This window comes from Anomaloglossus baeobatrachus, chromosome 4, assembly GCF_048569485.1.
Source record: "Anomaloglossus baeobatrachus isolate aAnoBae1 chromosome 4, aAnoBae1.hap1, whole genome shotgun sequence".
Classification (NCBI taxonomy): Eukaryota; Metazoa; Chordata; class Amphibia; order Anura; family Aromobatidae; genus Anomaloglossus; species Anomaloglossus baeobatrachus.
In genome coordinates, this window is record NC_134356.1 from 571,204,683 (window position 1) to 571,218,671 (window position 13,989).

At 42.6% G+C, this 13,989-nt stretch overlaps 1 protein-coding gene across 1 annotated transcript in view; it reads left to right on the plus strand.

Annotated features, from left to right (window-relative positions):
* The window catches only part of MAP2K5 (mitogen-activated protein kinase kinase 5), a 217,208-nt gene that overhangs the window by 57,101 nt on the left and 146,118 nt on the right, over positions 1-13,989 (plus strand). Inside the window, exon 7 of the mRNA XM_075346067.1 lies at positions 3,106-3,154. Within this exon, the coding sequence (XP_075202182.1) occupies positions 3,106-3,154 (49 nt within the window). The remainder of the gene's footprint in view (positions 1-3,105; positions 3,155-13,989) is intronic.

The following is a 13,989-nucleotide window of genomic DNA, read 5'->3' on the forward strand; positions in this document are numbered from 1 at the left end:
CTCCGCCCCTCCGCATCTATTGGCCGGCCGCTGTGTGACGTCGCTGTGACGCCGAACTTCCCTCCCCCTTCAGGAAGTGGATGTTCGCCGCCCACAGCGAGGTCGTTTGGAAGGTAAGTACGTGTGACGGGGGGTTACAACATTGTGCGATACGGGCAAGAAATTGCCCGTTCCGCACAAACGATGCGGGCGAGTGCGATCGCAAATGCGATCGCACGATAAATTGTAACGTGTAAAGCAGCCTTAACTGTGTTGTTAAAGGGAATCTGTCAGCAGGTTTTTGCTATGTAAGCTGCTGCAAGGGTTAACACAAAGTTCAGGCATGCCTGTTTTGACACAGTCCATCTTTTGTTTTACTATGTTTGTTTAAGCAGCAGGACCCTTATCATTACAGGATTAGAAACTCATGTGCAAGGCAGTTCCACATATGCCCCCTGTTGTGATCGACACCTTACTTTCAATGTACAATCTCTATAGAGAGCTAAGAACTATGTGATACACCATTGGATTCAGGGTCATTTTGCCTACATCATGCTGTTTTTAGATGAGCAATAACGTGTCCGGGACAACCAGATCAAGTAACCCAAGAAATAATTAAAGAAATATTACATTTTATTGGGACATTCAACAATCAGATCAAGTAACCCAATAGTTAGATAAAAATATTAAGTTTTATTGGGACATATTAAAAACACATATAGCAGACAAATAAATAGAGGTCACAAGGAGTTAATGCATAGATATACCCCAGATGGGGGAACAACCAAAAAAGGGTAGGTTAATAACCTGCATTGTAGGTCAGGAGATTTTAGTAGTGACTAGACAGATAATTCATTCATAATGGTAAGCCAATGTGTTGTCCTAGGCACAAGAATTTTGCAAGGTCATCACCTAATATGACCATATAGTGCACAACTCACCCATGAGGAAGTCCCCCACACATGGTCAGACGCGCGTTTCGCTAGATGCCTTATCAAGGGAGATGAGCACTCTTGTGCCTAGGACAACACATTGGCTTACCATTATGATTGAATTATCTGTCTAGTCACTTGTAAAATCTCCTGACCTACAATGCATGTTATTAACCTACCTTTTTTGGTTGTTCCCCCATCTGGGGTATATTTATGCGTTAACTCCTTGTGACCTCTATTTGTCTGATATGTGTTTTTAATATGTCCCAATAAAACTTAATATTTTTTAATTATCTATTGGGTTACATGATCTGATTGTTCCGGCGACACGTGTTGTTGTTTAGCTGCTTTTTGGAGCGTCATACCAGATATTATGGGGAAGGGGGGGGGGCTGCATATCTCTTTTGAGATGGCTCCTGACACCATTTATTTATACATGTCTTATGAATCTTGTATTGATTATTGTTCTTAGATGAGGTAGCAAAAACCTGCTGACAGATTCCCTTTAACACCATGTTTGGAGCCTACAAAGAAGGGAAAGTCTAGAAGATCCTCTAACATATCATTTAATAGAAGACTTAGCCCTACACATACAGTGGAATATCGTGCTAATAAACTCCCATTGAGAAATAATATATACTGTGCAATATACTTTTTTCACTGTATACCATTGTCATATGAGTGTAATTTACTGTGCTATTATATACTGCAATAAAAGTTCTACTGTCCCAATTGATGCTACAAGGACAGACAAAGACTCCAGTATATAGGAGCTCGAGCTCTTAAAGGAATTGTCCGGTCTAATGTTGGTCTGTCTGAAGGAATTGTACTGACTTGTAGTGACAAACGAGGTATTTCACAGTCCCATATGTAGAAAACTGATATATACTATAGGATCCACAATTACAGCCGAAACTGCGCTGTTAAGGCCCATTATATTGCAGTTCTGTGCTGCAAGCAGGAGGCAGATTACCCGACATCTGGATTATTATATGTCCAGAGATGATTCAACTATATAAATGGATCAGTACAGTATAATCTATTTTCTTTATTAATTGGACATACTTTGAATTATTCAATCAGTTTTTTTCCTGCTTTTCTTAAAGGGAAATGGTCACCAGATTTTTCCAATATAAAGTACGGCCACCACCTGTATTTCCTTATATACAAGATCTACAATGCTGTATCTTGATCTAGTGCTTCCTCCTTCCTTATGTCCTACATCATCCATGCAGTGTTTTCCATTGTGCTGCTGCACACGCGCACTTCACTCTGCCCTACTGAGGACAGAGCAATGCATTGTAGTGCGCATGCGCAGGCGGTCTTTAACCTTTGCCAATGCATGCGCAACAGAACTTTGCTCTGCCCTCGGCAGTTCAGAAAAGTGCGCGTACACAGGAGCGTGATAGTTTCATAGTTTTTAAGGTTGAAGGGAGACTCTAAGTCCATCTAGTTCAACCCGTAGCCTAACATGTTGATCCAGAGGAAGGCAAAAAAACTCCAATGTGTCAAATAAGCTCCAATGGGAAAAAAAATTCCTTCCTGACTCCACATACGGCAATCAGACTAGTTCCCTGGATCAACACCCTGTCATAAAATCTAATATACATAACTGGTAATATATTTTTCAAGAAAGGCGTCCAGGCTCTGCTTAAATGTTAGTAGTGAATCACTCATTACAACATCATGTGGCAGAGAGTTCCATAGTCTCACTGCTCGTACAGTAAAGAATCCTCGTCTGTGATTATGATTAAACCTTCTTTCCTCGAGACGTAGCGGATGCCCCCGTGTTCCAGTCGCAGGCCTAGGTGTAAAGAGATCTTTGGAAAGGTCTCTGTGCTGTCCTGTCATATGTTTATACAAAGATAGAAGACACTGTGTGGATGATGCATCCACACAAACCAAGGAGCCAGATCAAGACCAATAATACTCATCGGACCAGTCCACCCCGTAGGTGAGTAGAATAAAAGATCTTTTTTATGTTATGCAGATTGGCGGCATGTATACAGCATTCTAGAATGCTGTATATAAGGGCTTACAGGTGGTGGCCGTACTTTACATGGGAGAAACCTGGTGTCTGGCTCCCTATTTTAATTTTTTTTATTAATTGGTACAGTATATTATGACATTGGAAAGATGTGGAGCTTATTATATACAGTATGTGATTAACAGGGTATATGATCTTCTCTTACAGCCTTAAGACCTCTTCTGCTGAACTTAAGAAAATTTTGGCCAATGGACAGGTGAGCTGTCATTTCCCAAAATATTCCTTCTTTTTTCTACATGCTGTTGTAGCATACAGCACATTTTGTTTAATTCAGGATCAGTGGAACCTGATATACAGTTGAAGCCAGATTTTTTTACATACACTATCTAAAAAGACACACATGCATGGTATTTTGAGACAGGTGTGTCTCTAATTAACTCAGATGTTGCCAATAAGCCTATCAGAAGCTTCCAAAGACAAGACCTCATCATACGGGCTGTTCTATATTATTTAAAGGCATAGTACTCTTAGTGTATGTAAACTTTGACTTTGCAGAAAGGAATAAAAATGCCTTAAAACATTCTCTCTCATTATTCTGGCATTTGGCAAATATAAATAATTTGGGTTCCTAATTGACCTAAAACTGGAAAGGTTTATTCTGCTGTCATGTCAGATAGTGAGAAAAACATGCAGATGTGTCTTTTTAGATAGTGTATGTAAACTTCTGCTTTCAATTGTATACAGCATCATCAAGATTTCCGGATTATGAGATGATACCCTAATGCGCTCCATTTTGGCTAAACTAGGGGCTTATCAATTGGGGTTGCAGTGTCGATGATATCTATATATTTTCACCGGGCAAATAAAAAAGGGGCAGCAAAAAAGTGATACTACAACCTTTCCTTTATTTATTTACCGTATTTTTCGGACTATAAGACGCACCGGACTATAAGACGCACTATGGTTTTAGAGGAAGAAAATAGGAAAATAAAACTTTAAGCAAAAAAATGTGGTCATGACACACTGTTATGGGGCGAGGATCTGCTGCTGACACTGTTATGGGGGTAATGTCCCCAAATTCTCTACTAAGGTACCCCATCCTGGTAATGATCCTCCTGCCTTGTATATGATCCTGCTATAAACCCCCATCCTGCTTATATACCAGCATCCTGCTCATATTCCCTCATCCTGTTCATATACCCCCATCCTATTGATATACCCCATCCATCCTGCTCATATACTCCCATCCTGCTCATATACCCCCATCCTATTGATATTTCCCCCATCCATCCTGCTCATATACTCCCATCCTGCTCATATACTCCCATCCTGCTCATATACTCCCATCCTGCTCATATACTCCCATCCTGCTCATATACTCCCATCCTGCTCATATACTCCCATCCTGCTCATATACTCCCATCCTGTTCATATACTCCCATCCTGTTCATATACCCCCATCCTGTTCATATACCCCCATCCTGTTCATATACCCCCATCCTGTTCATATACCCCCATCCTGTTCATATACCCCCATCCTGTTCATATACCCCATCCTGTTCATATACCCCCATCCTGTTCATATACCCCCATCCTGTTCATATACCCCCATCCTGTTCATATACCCCCATCCTGTTCATATACCCCCATCCTGTTCATATACCCCCATCCTGTTCATATACCCCCATCCTGTTCATATACCCCCATCCTGTTCATATACCCCCATCCTGTTCATATACCCCCATCCTGTTCATATACCCCCATCCTGTTCATATACCCCCATCCTGTTCATATACCCCCATCCTGTTCATATACCCCCATCCTGTTCATATACCCCCATCCTGTTCATATACCCCCATCCTGTTCATATACCCCCATCCTGTTCATATACCCCCATCCTGTTCATATACCCCCATCCTGTTCATATACCCCCATCCTGTTCATATACCCCCATCCTGTTCATATACCCCCATCCTGTTCATATACCCCCATCCTGTTCATATACCCCCATCCTGTTCATATACCCCCATCCTGTTCATATACCCCCATCCTGTTCATATACCCCCATCCTGTTCATATACCCCCATCCTGTTCATATACCCCCATCCTGTTCATATACCCCCATCCTGTTCATATACCCCCATCCTGTTCATATACCCCCATCCTGTTCAAATACCCCCATCCTGTTCATATACCCCCATCCTGTTCATATACCCCCATCCTGTTCATATACCCCCATCCTGTTCATATACCCCCATCCTGTTCATATACCCCCATCCTGTTCATATACCCCCATCCTGTTCATATACCCCCATCCTGTTCATATACCCCCATCCTGTTCATATACCCCCATCCTGATCATATACCCCCATCCTGTTTATATACCCCCATCCTGTTTATATACCCCCATCCTGTTTATATACCCCTATCCTGTTCATATACCCCCATCCTGTTCATATACCCCCATCCTGTTCATATACCCCCATCCTGTTCATATACCCCCATCCTGTTCATATACCCCCATCCTGTTCATATACCCCCATCCTGTTCATATACCCCCCCATCCATCCTGCTCATATACTCCCATCCTGTTCATATACCCCCATCCTGTTCATATACCCCCCATCCATCCTGCTCATATACTCCCATCCTGCTATATGCCCCCATCGTGCTCATATACCCCCATCCTGTTCATATACCCCCATCCTGTTCATATACCCCCATCCTGTTCATATACCCCCATCCTGTTCATATACCCCCATCCTGTTCATATACCCCCATCCTGTTCATATACCCCCATCCTGTTCATATACCCCCATCCTGTTCATATACCCCCATCCTGTTCATATACCCCCATCCTGATCATATACCCCCATCCTGTTCATATACCCCCATCCTGTTCATATACCCCCATCCTGTTCATATACCCCCCATCCATCCTGCTCATATACTCCCATCCTGCATTATATGCCCCCATCGTGATCATATACCATCCTGGTATATGGCCTGTATCCTATAGCACAGAGAAAAAAAATAAACGTTTATACTCACCTTTTCCTCACTCCCTCCAGCACCGATCATCTTCCTCTCAGCGGCAATGACCTGTGTGTGTGGAGCCGTCCCCCTGCAGCATCGCGATGTCTTCCTGTCTGTGCCGATCAGCTGATCAGCACAGATCAGCTGACCGGCACAGACAGGAAGACATCGCGTGCTGCAGGGGGACGGCTCCACACACGGGGATGGGTGAGTGTACTGATTCACTGCACCCCGCGCTGATGATGACGCGCGGGGGGCAGTGAATACAGCCGCACATGATCACTCCAGGCTGTAATTGCCAGGGGTGATCATGCGGACCGGCTGTTTACTATGCGCGCGTCCCCGCTCATCCTCCCGCCCACCTGTCAGTGCCGGCTTCAGCCCTGAGAGATGGGCGGGAGGATGGGCATGCATATGTAATGAGCGGGCCCACGTGGTCACGACAGGCGCTGCTGCTGCCTGCTCGTGCCCCCGATGACCCGCTCCACCGCAGCACCCTCATTCCCGGCCGCAGCCCTATAGTCAGGCCATAAGACGCACCCCCAACTTTCCCCCAACATTTGGGGGGAAAAAAGTGCGTCTTATGGTCTGAAAAATACGGTAGTTTTTTTTCTAATTATCAGATGCATAGTTAAGGAATTCTCACTGTATTTATTATACGGTTTATCCTAGCATTCCATGATATAGCTGAAATTGTCCCACAGGTAATTTCAACGCTATGTGGTGTAAAAGTCATAGGCAGGTGGGGAAAAACGTCTATAAAAGAATGTTTAAAAAAATTATTTTTTTTCATATTGTTTGTATTCTTAGTTTTAGATTATTGTTAGAAATTATCAAAAGACAAAGGGAATTAACAAAAAGAGAAATCTAAATCAAATCAATATTTGACTGTCCTTTGTCTTCCGAAAAGCATCAGTTTTTCTAGGTACATGTACTCACTTTTTGAAGGAACTCAGAAGGGAGTTTGTTCCAAACATCTTCGAACAGTTAACCACAGGTCATCTGTGGGTATCACTTGTATAAATCTTTCTGGTTTTTTTTTCATGTAATCCCTCATAAACTCAATGATGATGAAATCAGGACTCTGTGGGGATCACTTTTAGGTCATCTTACTGTAGAGTAAATTTGGAGACAATCTGATGCCTTCCTGATGGTATTGTGTGATGGATACTGTATTTTTCAGATAAGATGTATCAGACCACAACACACCTCAAATTTAGAGGAGTAAAAAAAAAATTTAATGGTAAAATGGGGGTCCATGTTATAGTCCGTCTTCTAGGTTGAATTTAGCTATAGCTTACCAGGGGTTTGGTGTGGTGGAGCGGGGTCACTGGCGGAAGGCGGCGGCACAAGTGTGGCGATGCTGTCTGGGGTCGAGGCAGATGCCATTGATCTCCCGGCAACTGATGCAATGGACTACAGAAAAATCTCGCTGGAGGCAGTGCATAAGTAGATTGAGATTTCAGATAGCCGAGATCTCCATCTACACATCCAACGCATTAGACTTCAGGAAGATGGCCCGGAGGGAGCGCATGCGCAGATTGAGATCTCTGGGATCTCAATCTGTGCATGAGCCACTTCAGGCACCATTCTCCTGAAGTCCATCTTGTCTGTCACAGAGATCAGTGGCACCAGCCTCGCACCTTCTGTGCACCCCTCCTTCCCAGCCCAGAGCCCGCAGTGTCACCCCACTCGTGCTGCCTGCTTCCTGCAGCGGTGACCCTGCCTCCTGTGACCCCGCTCCACTTTTGCCGCCCCCCTCCCCGTATGCTAAATTCGATTTTTCAAGGTCCACCCTCATTTCCCTGCATTTTTTAGGAATACAATTGCATCTTATAGTCTGAAAAATAAGATAAGTATCTGCTGTATTTTGGAGGAATATGACGTCAGAGTACATTATTACTGGAGTATACATTGGGATCTGAGCTCTCTTCATACGAGGTATATGCTGGTCATAATACATAGCCAGCATCTGCATCTAACATTAGCAAGTGGAACTCAAGTGGTGCTCAATGTGCAGGGGAACAAAAGAGCCTGAAAAACAAAAACACACACAAACGGTGCAAAATGTTTGATGAACCACAATTGTTAAAGTGACTTTTGTCCCTAAGTACATGTATTTATGTAAGAAGAAAAATTTCACCCAAAGGGTTCCATGTCTTATGAGCAATTCACTAATGTATTTTTTGTTAAGCGGCACTGAAAGCACTGATTAGTGTTGCACTTCATGTGGAATAGGCGCCATCGTATACCTTGGCTGATTTGCTTTCTGTTTGTAGATGGTATCGCTTAGATTTGAGGACATGGCCTGAATCCCTCATCGAGGTCTCTCCTCAGTCTCACGGTGTAGAAATAATCTGCCACTTTAATACCTCATTTATCAGAATTATTTCTCTGCGTCATGTTCACTTCTACTTCATCATCTGCTGAAGTCGGGACTTGGCTCCTCTCGGGTTGTGTAGAAGAACTGCTCCACGTCTGCTGCCCGCATAGTAGGCACGTGGGATTTGTGCATTTGATAAGCAGCCGGCTCCCCCTCGCCACTCTGGGGAGGCAGCTGCCCGATGCTATCAAGCCTACCTATTAGGATCAATTGGCCAAGACATCTGTGTCACAGCAAATAAAAGGGTCTTATTGATTTCCTAACTGCTGCTCACTTTCCTTCCTTGTTCAGACTCTTGAAATCTTAATTATCTCAGCGTCTTCCCTGCGTGACCCTCTCCAAGACTCATCGGCATTTCATGAATCAAGTCGTCATAGTTGAACATGTCAAGAAGACAATTAAGCCGCCCCTCCTCTGTGTCCTCCATTCACCCCCACCTAGTAAACACACAGATCTATCACACGCTCTTCATTTACTCACTATGGCCACTAACTCCACAATGCAGGAGCCCGTTAACTTCATTGCACAGACGCAGGCTGCTCTCACTTATCTCACTACTAATGGAAAAAAAAGCATCATGGGAGCGATCAACCTCAAAGAGCGGTCAGGAAAAAAAAACATCTGACCTGGATTTGTGATTCTAAAGGCTTCCAGCAGTTATAGGGTTACTGCAACTCATTATTAATCATTAATAGAAAACGAAAAGCCATTCCTCAAGTTAATCAGATATTGACAGGCCAGGAATAGTGGAGCATTGAGACAGGTTATATGGTATAAATATTTATTTCTTTCCTGTCACTCTGGGTGAATACGGGTATTGATCTCTTATTGATATGGTCAGCACATGATAGGAAGCATTGTCGCTGCGGCCGGGAGGATGCTTTTCCGTCTTCATCATATATATATATATATATATATATATATATATATATATATATATATATATATATATATATATATATATATATATATATATATATATATATATATATATATTAGTTCTGTGGTCTGGGATCCTTAGGATGTGTGTATACGTTGCATTCTTTTATGCGTTTTTGAGTGCAGATTTGTCACAAAACCTGAAGGGGGGCACGGTGGCTCAGTGGTTAGCTTGGTGGCTTAGTGGTTAGCACGATGGCTCAGTGGTTAGCACGATGGCTCGGTGGTTAGCACTGCTGTCTTGCAGCGCTGGGGTCCTGGGTTCAAATCCCACCAAGGACAACATCTGCAAGGAGTTTGTATGTTCTCCAAGTGTTTGCGTGGGTTTCCTCTGGCTTCTCCGGTATTCTCCCACACTCCAAAGACATACAGATAGGGAATCTAGATTGTGACCCCCAATGGGGGACAGTGTTCCTGATGTATGTAAACCGCTGCAGAATATATTAGCGCTATATATAAAATAAAATAAATAAAATAAAGTGAATCCTGATGCCAATAACGTGAATGAGAATCCTGAGGTCTCATGCGCACGTTGCAGATTTGGTGCAGATTTAAATCTGCAGAATGTGAATTTTTGCAGCATTTTTGTTGCAGTTTCAACCATTCTAATGAATGGGAAAAATCTGCATCAAAAACGCACAAAAAAACCCGCTTGTTTTTGCTGCTGCGTTTCTCCTGCAAAGAGATGCAGAAATGGTGCAGAAATTTCTGTACCAAATACTAAACATGTGCACACAGCCTTAGGGAATGTCGCACGGAATCTTTATCAGATAGAATCCGCCTGAAAGAATGAACATAGCAGGGTAACATCAAAGCGACTTGATGTGCACATTTCATCTTTTGTCAGTTACTTTAGCCAATTGACGCATTGAAAGCCATGATTTGCCTAAAAGAAGTGGCTGGTCCATCCTTGTGGCTTGGATGTCACCCCAATTTTATACTTGGAATGTATAAAAAAAAAAGATGCCGCTGCAAAAGACACCCAGGGAATACACAGCCATCATTCTCCTGAAGTGTCTTACTACAGCAAGAAAATATCCGCGTACACTGGCGTCTAAACGGTGCCTTGTGCATATACACATTGCCACTAAATCATCTAATCTTCTGTGCTGGAAAACTGGTGTAAAAAGCTTTGAAAAGTCGCAACATTTTTGCACAGTTGTACAATAAATTAGTGACTTTTGGTGTTTACATGCCAGTGTTATATTGGCAGAGTTTGGGTGGGACGAGGGAACCCTCATCAACACCGGTATGAAAAGTGCCAGTCTTGAATGAATTAGGGTCTTGGGGTTAGGCAGGAATTATCTTGGCATATCCTTTTAAGTATAAAGCGGACCCATACACAGAGTTGCAATGTGGGCTTAAAACATGAATAGTAAACGTATTTGAAAATCGGACTTGTAAAAGATGCCTAGAGACCCCTCACAGCTCTCACTCCATTGCTTACCCGCCCAGTGGTCTTTTCTTGCTGTTCCCAATTCAACACATAGTAATGGTTGGATTGTCCTCTCTGATAAGGTCACTGTTTTGACCAGTGATTGAATGAGTGCCCGTTTCAAGTGTGTAAAAATGGGATCAAAGAGTTGGTACCAGTACAGACTGAAGATCAATTGGAACAGAGATGATGAGTTTCACTTCGTATACCAGTCTTAGTCCTTTCAAAAATATTGTCCTTCCCCATCAAAATCTCTTTTAAGTTGGGCCCTTGATGTTTGAAGATCTAATAAATGCCTAAATAAACTGAGCTGGTCTGCTCTTAAATGCCCCATGATGTTTAATCATTGGGATGAAGTTAAATTATGATGGCACCAATTCATTAGTGTTTATGCCAAAAAAAACCTGTTGTAAAACTCTTTTTGGAGTTTTCATAAATTTTGTGAATTTTGATGTTTACCTGCCAGCATGAGGCAACACCGCCAAAATGGGCACAGCTGGGGCAGGGCGGAGTGTGCTTATACCTGCCTGTCAAATTCATGGAAATTGGTGACATTTCTTACTCCAGTCTCAAACTGGAATTAAATGTTGTTTTTTTTTTTTTTTTAAATCAGGTTAATTTTTAGTTAACAGCAAAATTATACAACAAATATAAAAATTAATTTCCCCACAAAAACATCACAGAAAGGTGAAAAACTTTTAGTCAGTAACAAAAGACACACAAATAACATAGTAAACAATTCACCCATAGTCCACATCTCACATCATTATGGGTCACAAAGTACATATTATTTCCCAATGTATTACCCATAATATAAATCACCCAACATCTTTTCGACATATATATATATATTCCAGCAATACGCATATCACCCTATTCCAGTAAATTTGTTAACCGGTTATAAGGAAAACCTGGTCACCCACACTGTCCTGCAGTAACACCAAAGAGGGAAGGCCCGGGGTGTTTAACCGCCCCCCAGATCTTATAGACCTTCTTCAATGCATTTCTTTTAAGGTATACTCCCCTCTCCAGTTGAAGTATAGCGTTGACTCTCTCGCTAAGATCCCCGATGGCCGGAGGAGCCAGGTCCAACCAGTGGTAAGCCAACAATTTCCTGGCCTGGTACAAGAGACGCGTAATACCGACCATTACCGGCGAACTCAAGTTCACCTCCCCCCTCCAGGAGACCCAGAATACATATAATAGATCTTGGCTGTAGACAGATATTAAAAACTTGTCTAACCAATTCTAGTACTGCCCTCCAGTATTCAATATTCCCAAAGGACCACATCATGTGCATCAGATTAGCACCCTTCTGCCCGCACCTAGGACACAGATCATCCGTCCGGACCCCCATGTTATGCAATAGACTAGGTGTCCTATATACTCCTATGCAACAAGAATAACTGTGACCGTCATTGGCCTTCAGATACAGCAAGGCTTGGAGTCTGAGACCGGACCTCACCCCACTGTTCTTCTGTCATAGGGCCTAAGTCCCTCTCTCACTTTTCTCTAGCCTGCAAAGGGAATTTGTCGAGGTATCTGGTTAAGATCGCTGTATATATCCTAGAAATAATACCATAGGAGCGGTCAGATGTCAACAAATCAGTAAGAGTGTGATTCCGCTCTATTCTAATGTCTATACGACATGTCTGTGTCTCATAGGCGTGCCGGAGCTGGAGGTATTGGTAAAAGGAACTGTGTGGTTCCCCAAACTCAGCTTGAAACTGGTCAAAACTTTTAAGTTTGTTATTGTGAAGAATCTGAGACACCCGATGCACACCCCTGCCCGCCCACATTCTCCAACCCGGGAGTCTCTGCATTTCTGCCAGCCCATGATTATGCTATAAGGGCCAGTACTCCATCATTCCTGATATTCCCAGTAGCTCCTTCCCTCTACCCCACACCTTGTATAGCAATGCTAATGTTGGATATAATGGTCTGGAATTAAATTTTTGGTGACGCATACTCCACAGATATTGGATACCAAATTCATCAAGTGGCATGTGCCAATAGTGAATTTGGTGCATCTTATTTCTACAAGCCCCTCATTAAGACTAGTATGCAAAACGTCAGTATTAGTAAATTGGGGGTTATGTGTCTCCAAAGTTTAATCATGTTTTGTGCATTACATTTGCTGCCATGACTCCTTAGACGTAGGTGAAGTCCTGGATGTAAAGACATTTTATATTTTAGGGACACATTTGTTGATTCTTCATTAGATTCTTACATACATTTCTAAGAGCCCAGGGTCCTGTCATAGTCACCGCTTTACCTTATCTAAAGATGCTCCTTAGACACTGGAATAGACCCATAGATGGAGCAACATGTGTGCAGAACCAAAAACACTATCACCCCTAACAGTCTTACCGAAATCCCCATCAGCCACTTTTATCTACTTCAACTTCAATTTAAGGTTTCATGGTCTATTAATTCCAGTGATAAAATATTCAACAGGAACGGCGGTGCAGTAAATTGTGTTCATATACTGCAGACATAACACTTTATATAAAGGTATCATGGGGTAAATGAAAAGCCGTGTTTGTGCTCAGATTGTACAAATGAATTTTGTTTGGTTTTATATCCTTATTCTTGCCGTCTGTGTTTCTATTCTGCAGGGTTTAGACAGACAGCGTTTATTTCTTCTCATTATTGGTTGATTTTCCTTAATTTATCTAAGAGGACTCGTAGTTTAGGATTATTTGATGTTCCTGATACCAGTGAATGCTCAGCGTCAGTGGAGTCAGTTTTGACATCTGAAGATGCTGGTGGAGTAGATGATGATGTGACGTCACGGAAAGTCACTCGGGCTGTCTACCTGTGCTAATGACCGGATAGAAACTGACATCTATTTCTTAAAATGTGTCATTGGTCAGAGTCTGTAATTATATGGAGACAAAACAGTATCTAGAGCTTTTCTCTATCGGCTTAACTCAGATTTCCGTGTCTGCAGTCCTATTGATTTCAGTGAGACTGTCTTCAGCAGTGTGCGCTCCTGGACCCCTACCCATGACTAATTCTGATGGTACATATACCCTATAAAGAAACTCTGCATTTTTGTATGGATAATGTGTACATTTAAGGCTGCTTTACACACAACGATCTCGTTGGCGATGTGACACGCCCAGATCGTTGTTACGATTTGCCAAGATCGCTCATAGGTCATTTTGTAGCGGTCACACGTACACATCTCACCAACGATGCTACATCGTTCAGCGATATATTGTTTGACTAAGGCGTGTGGATGTTGTTCGTCGTTGGCAGGGTGTCAAACGTAGCAATATATCTGCTGCGTTCT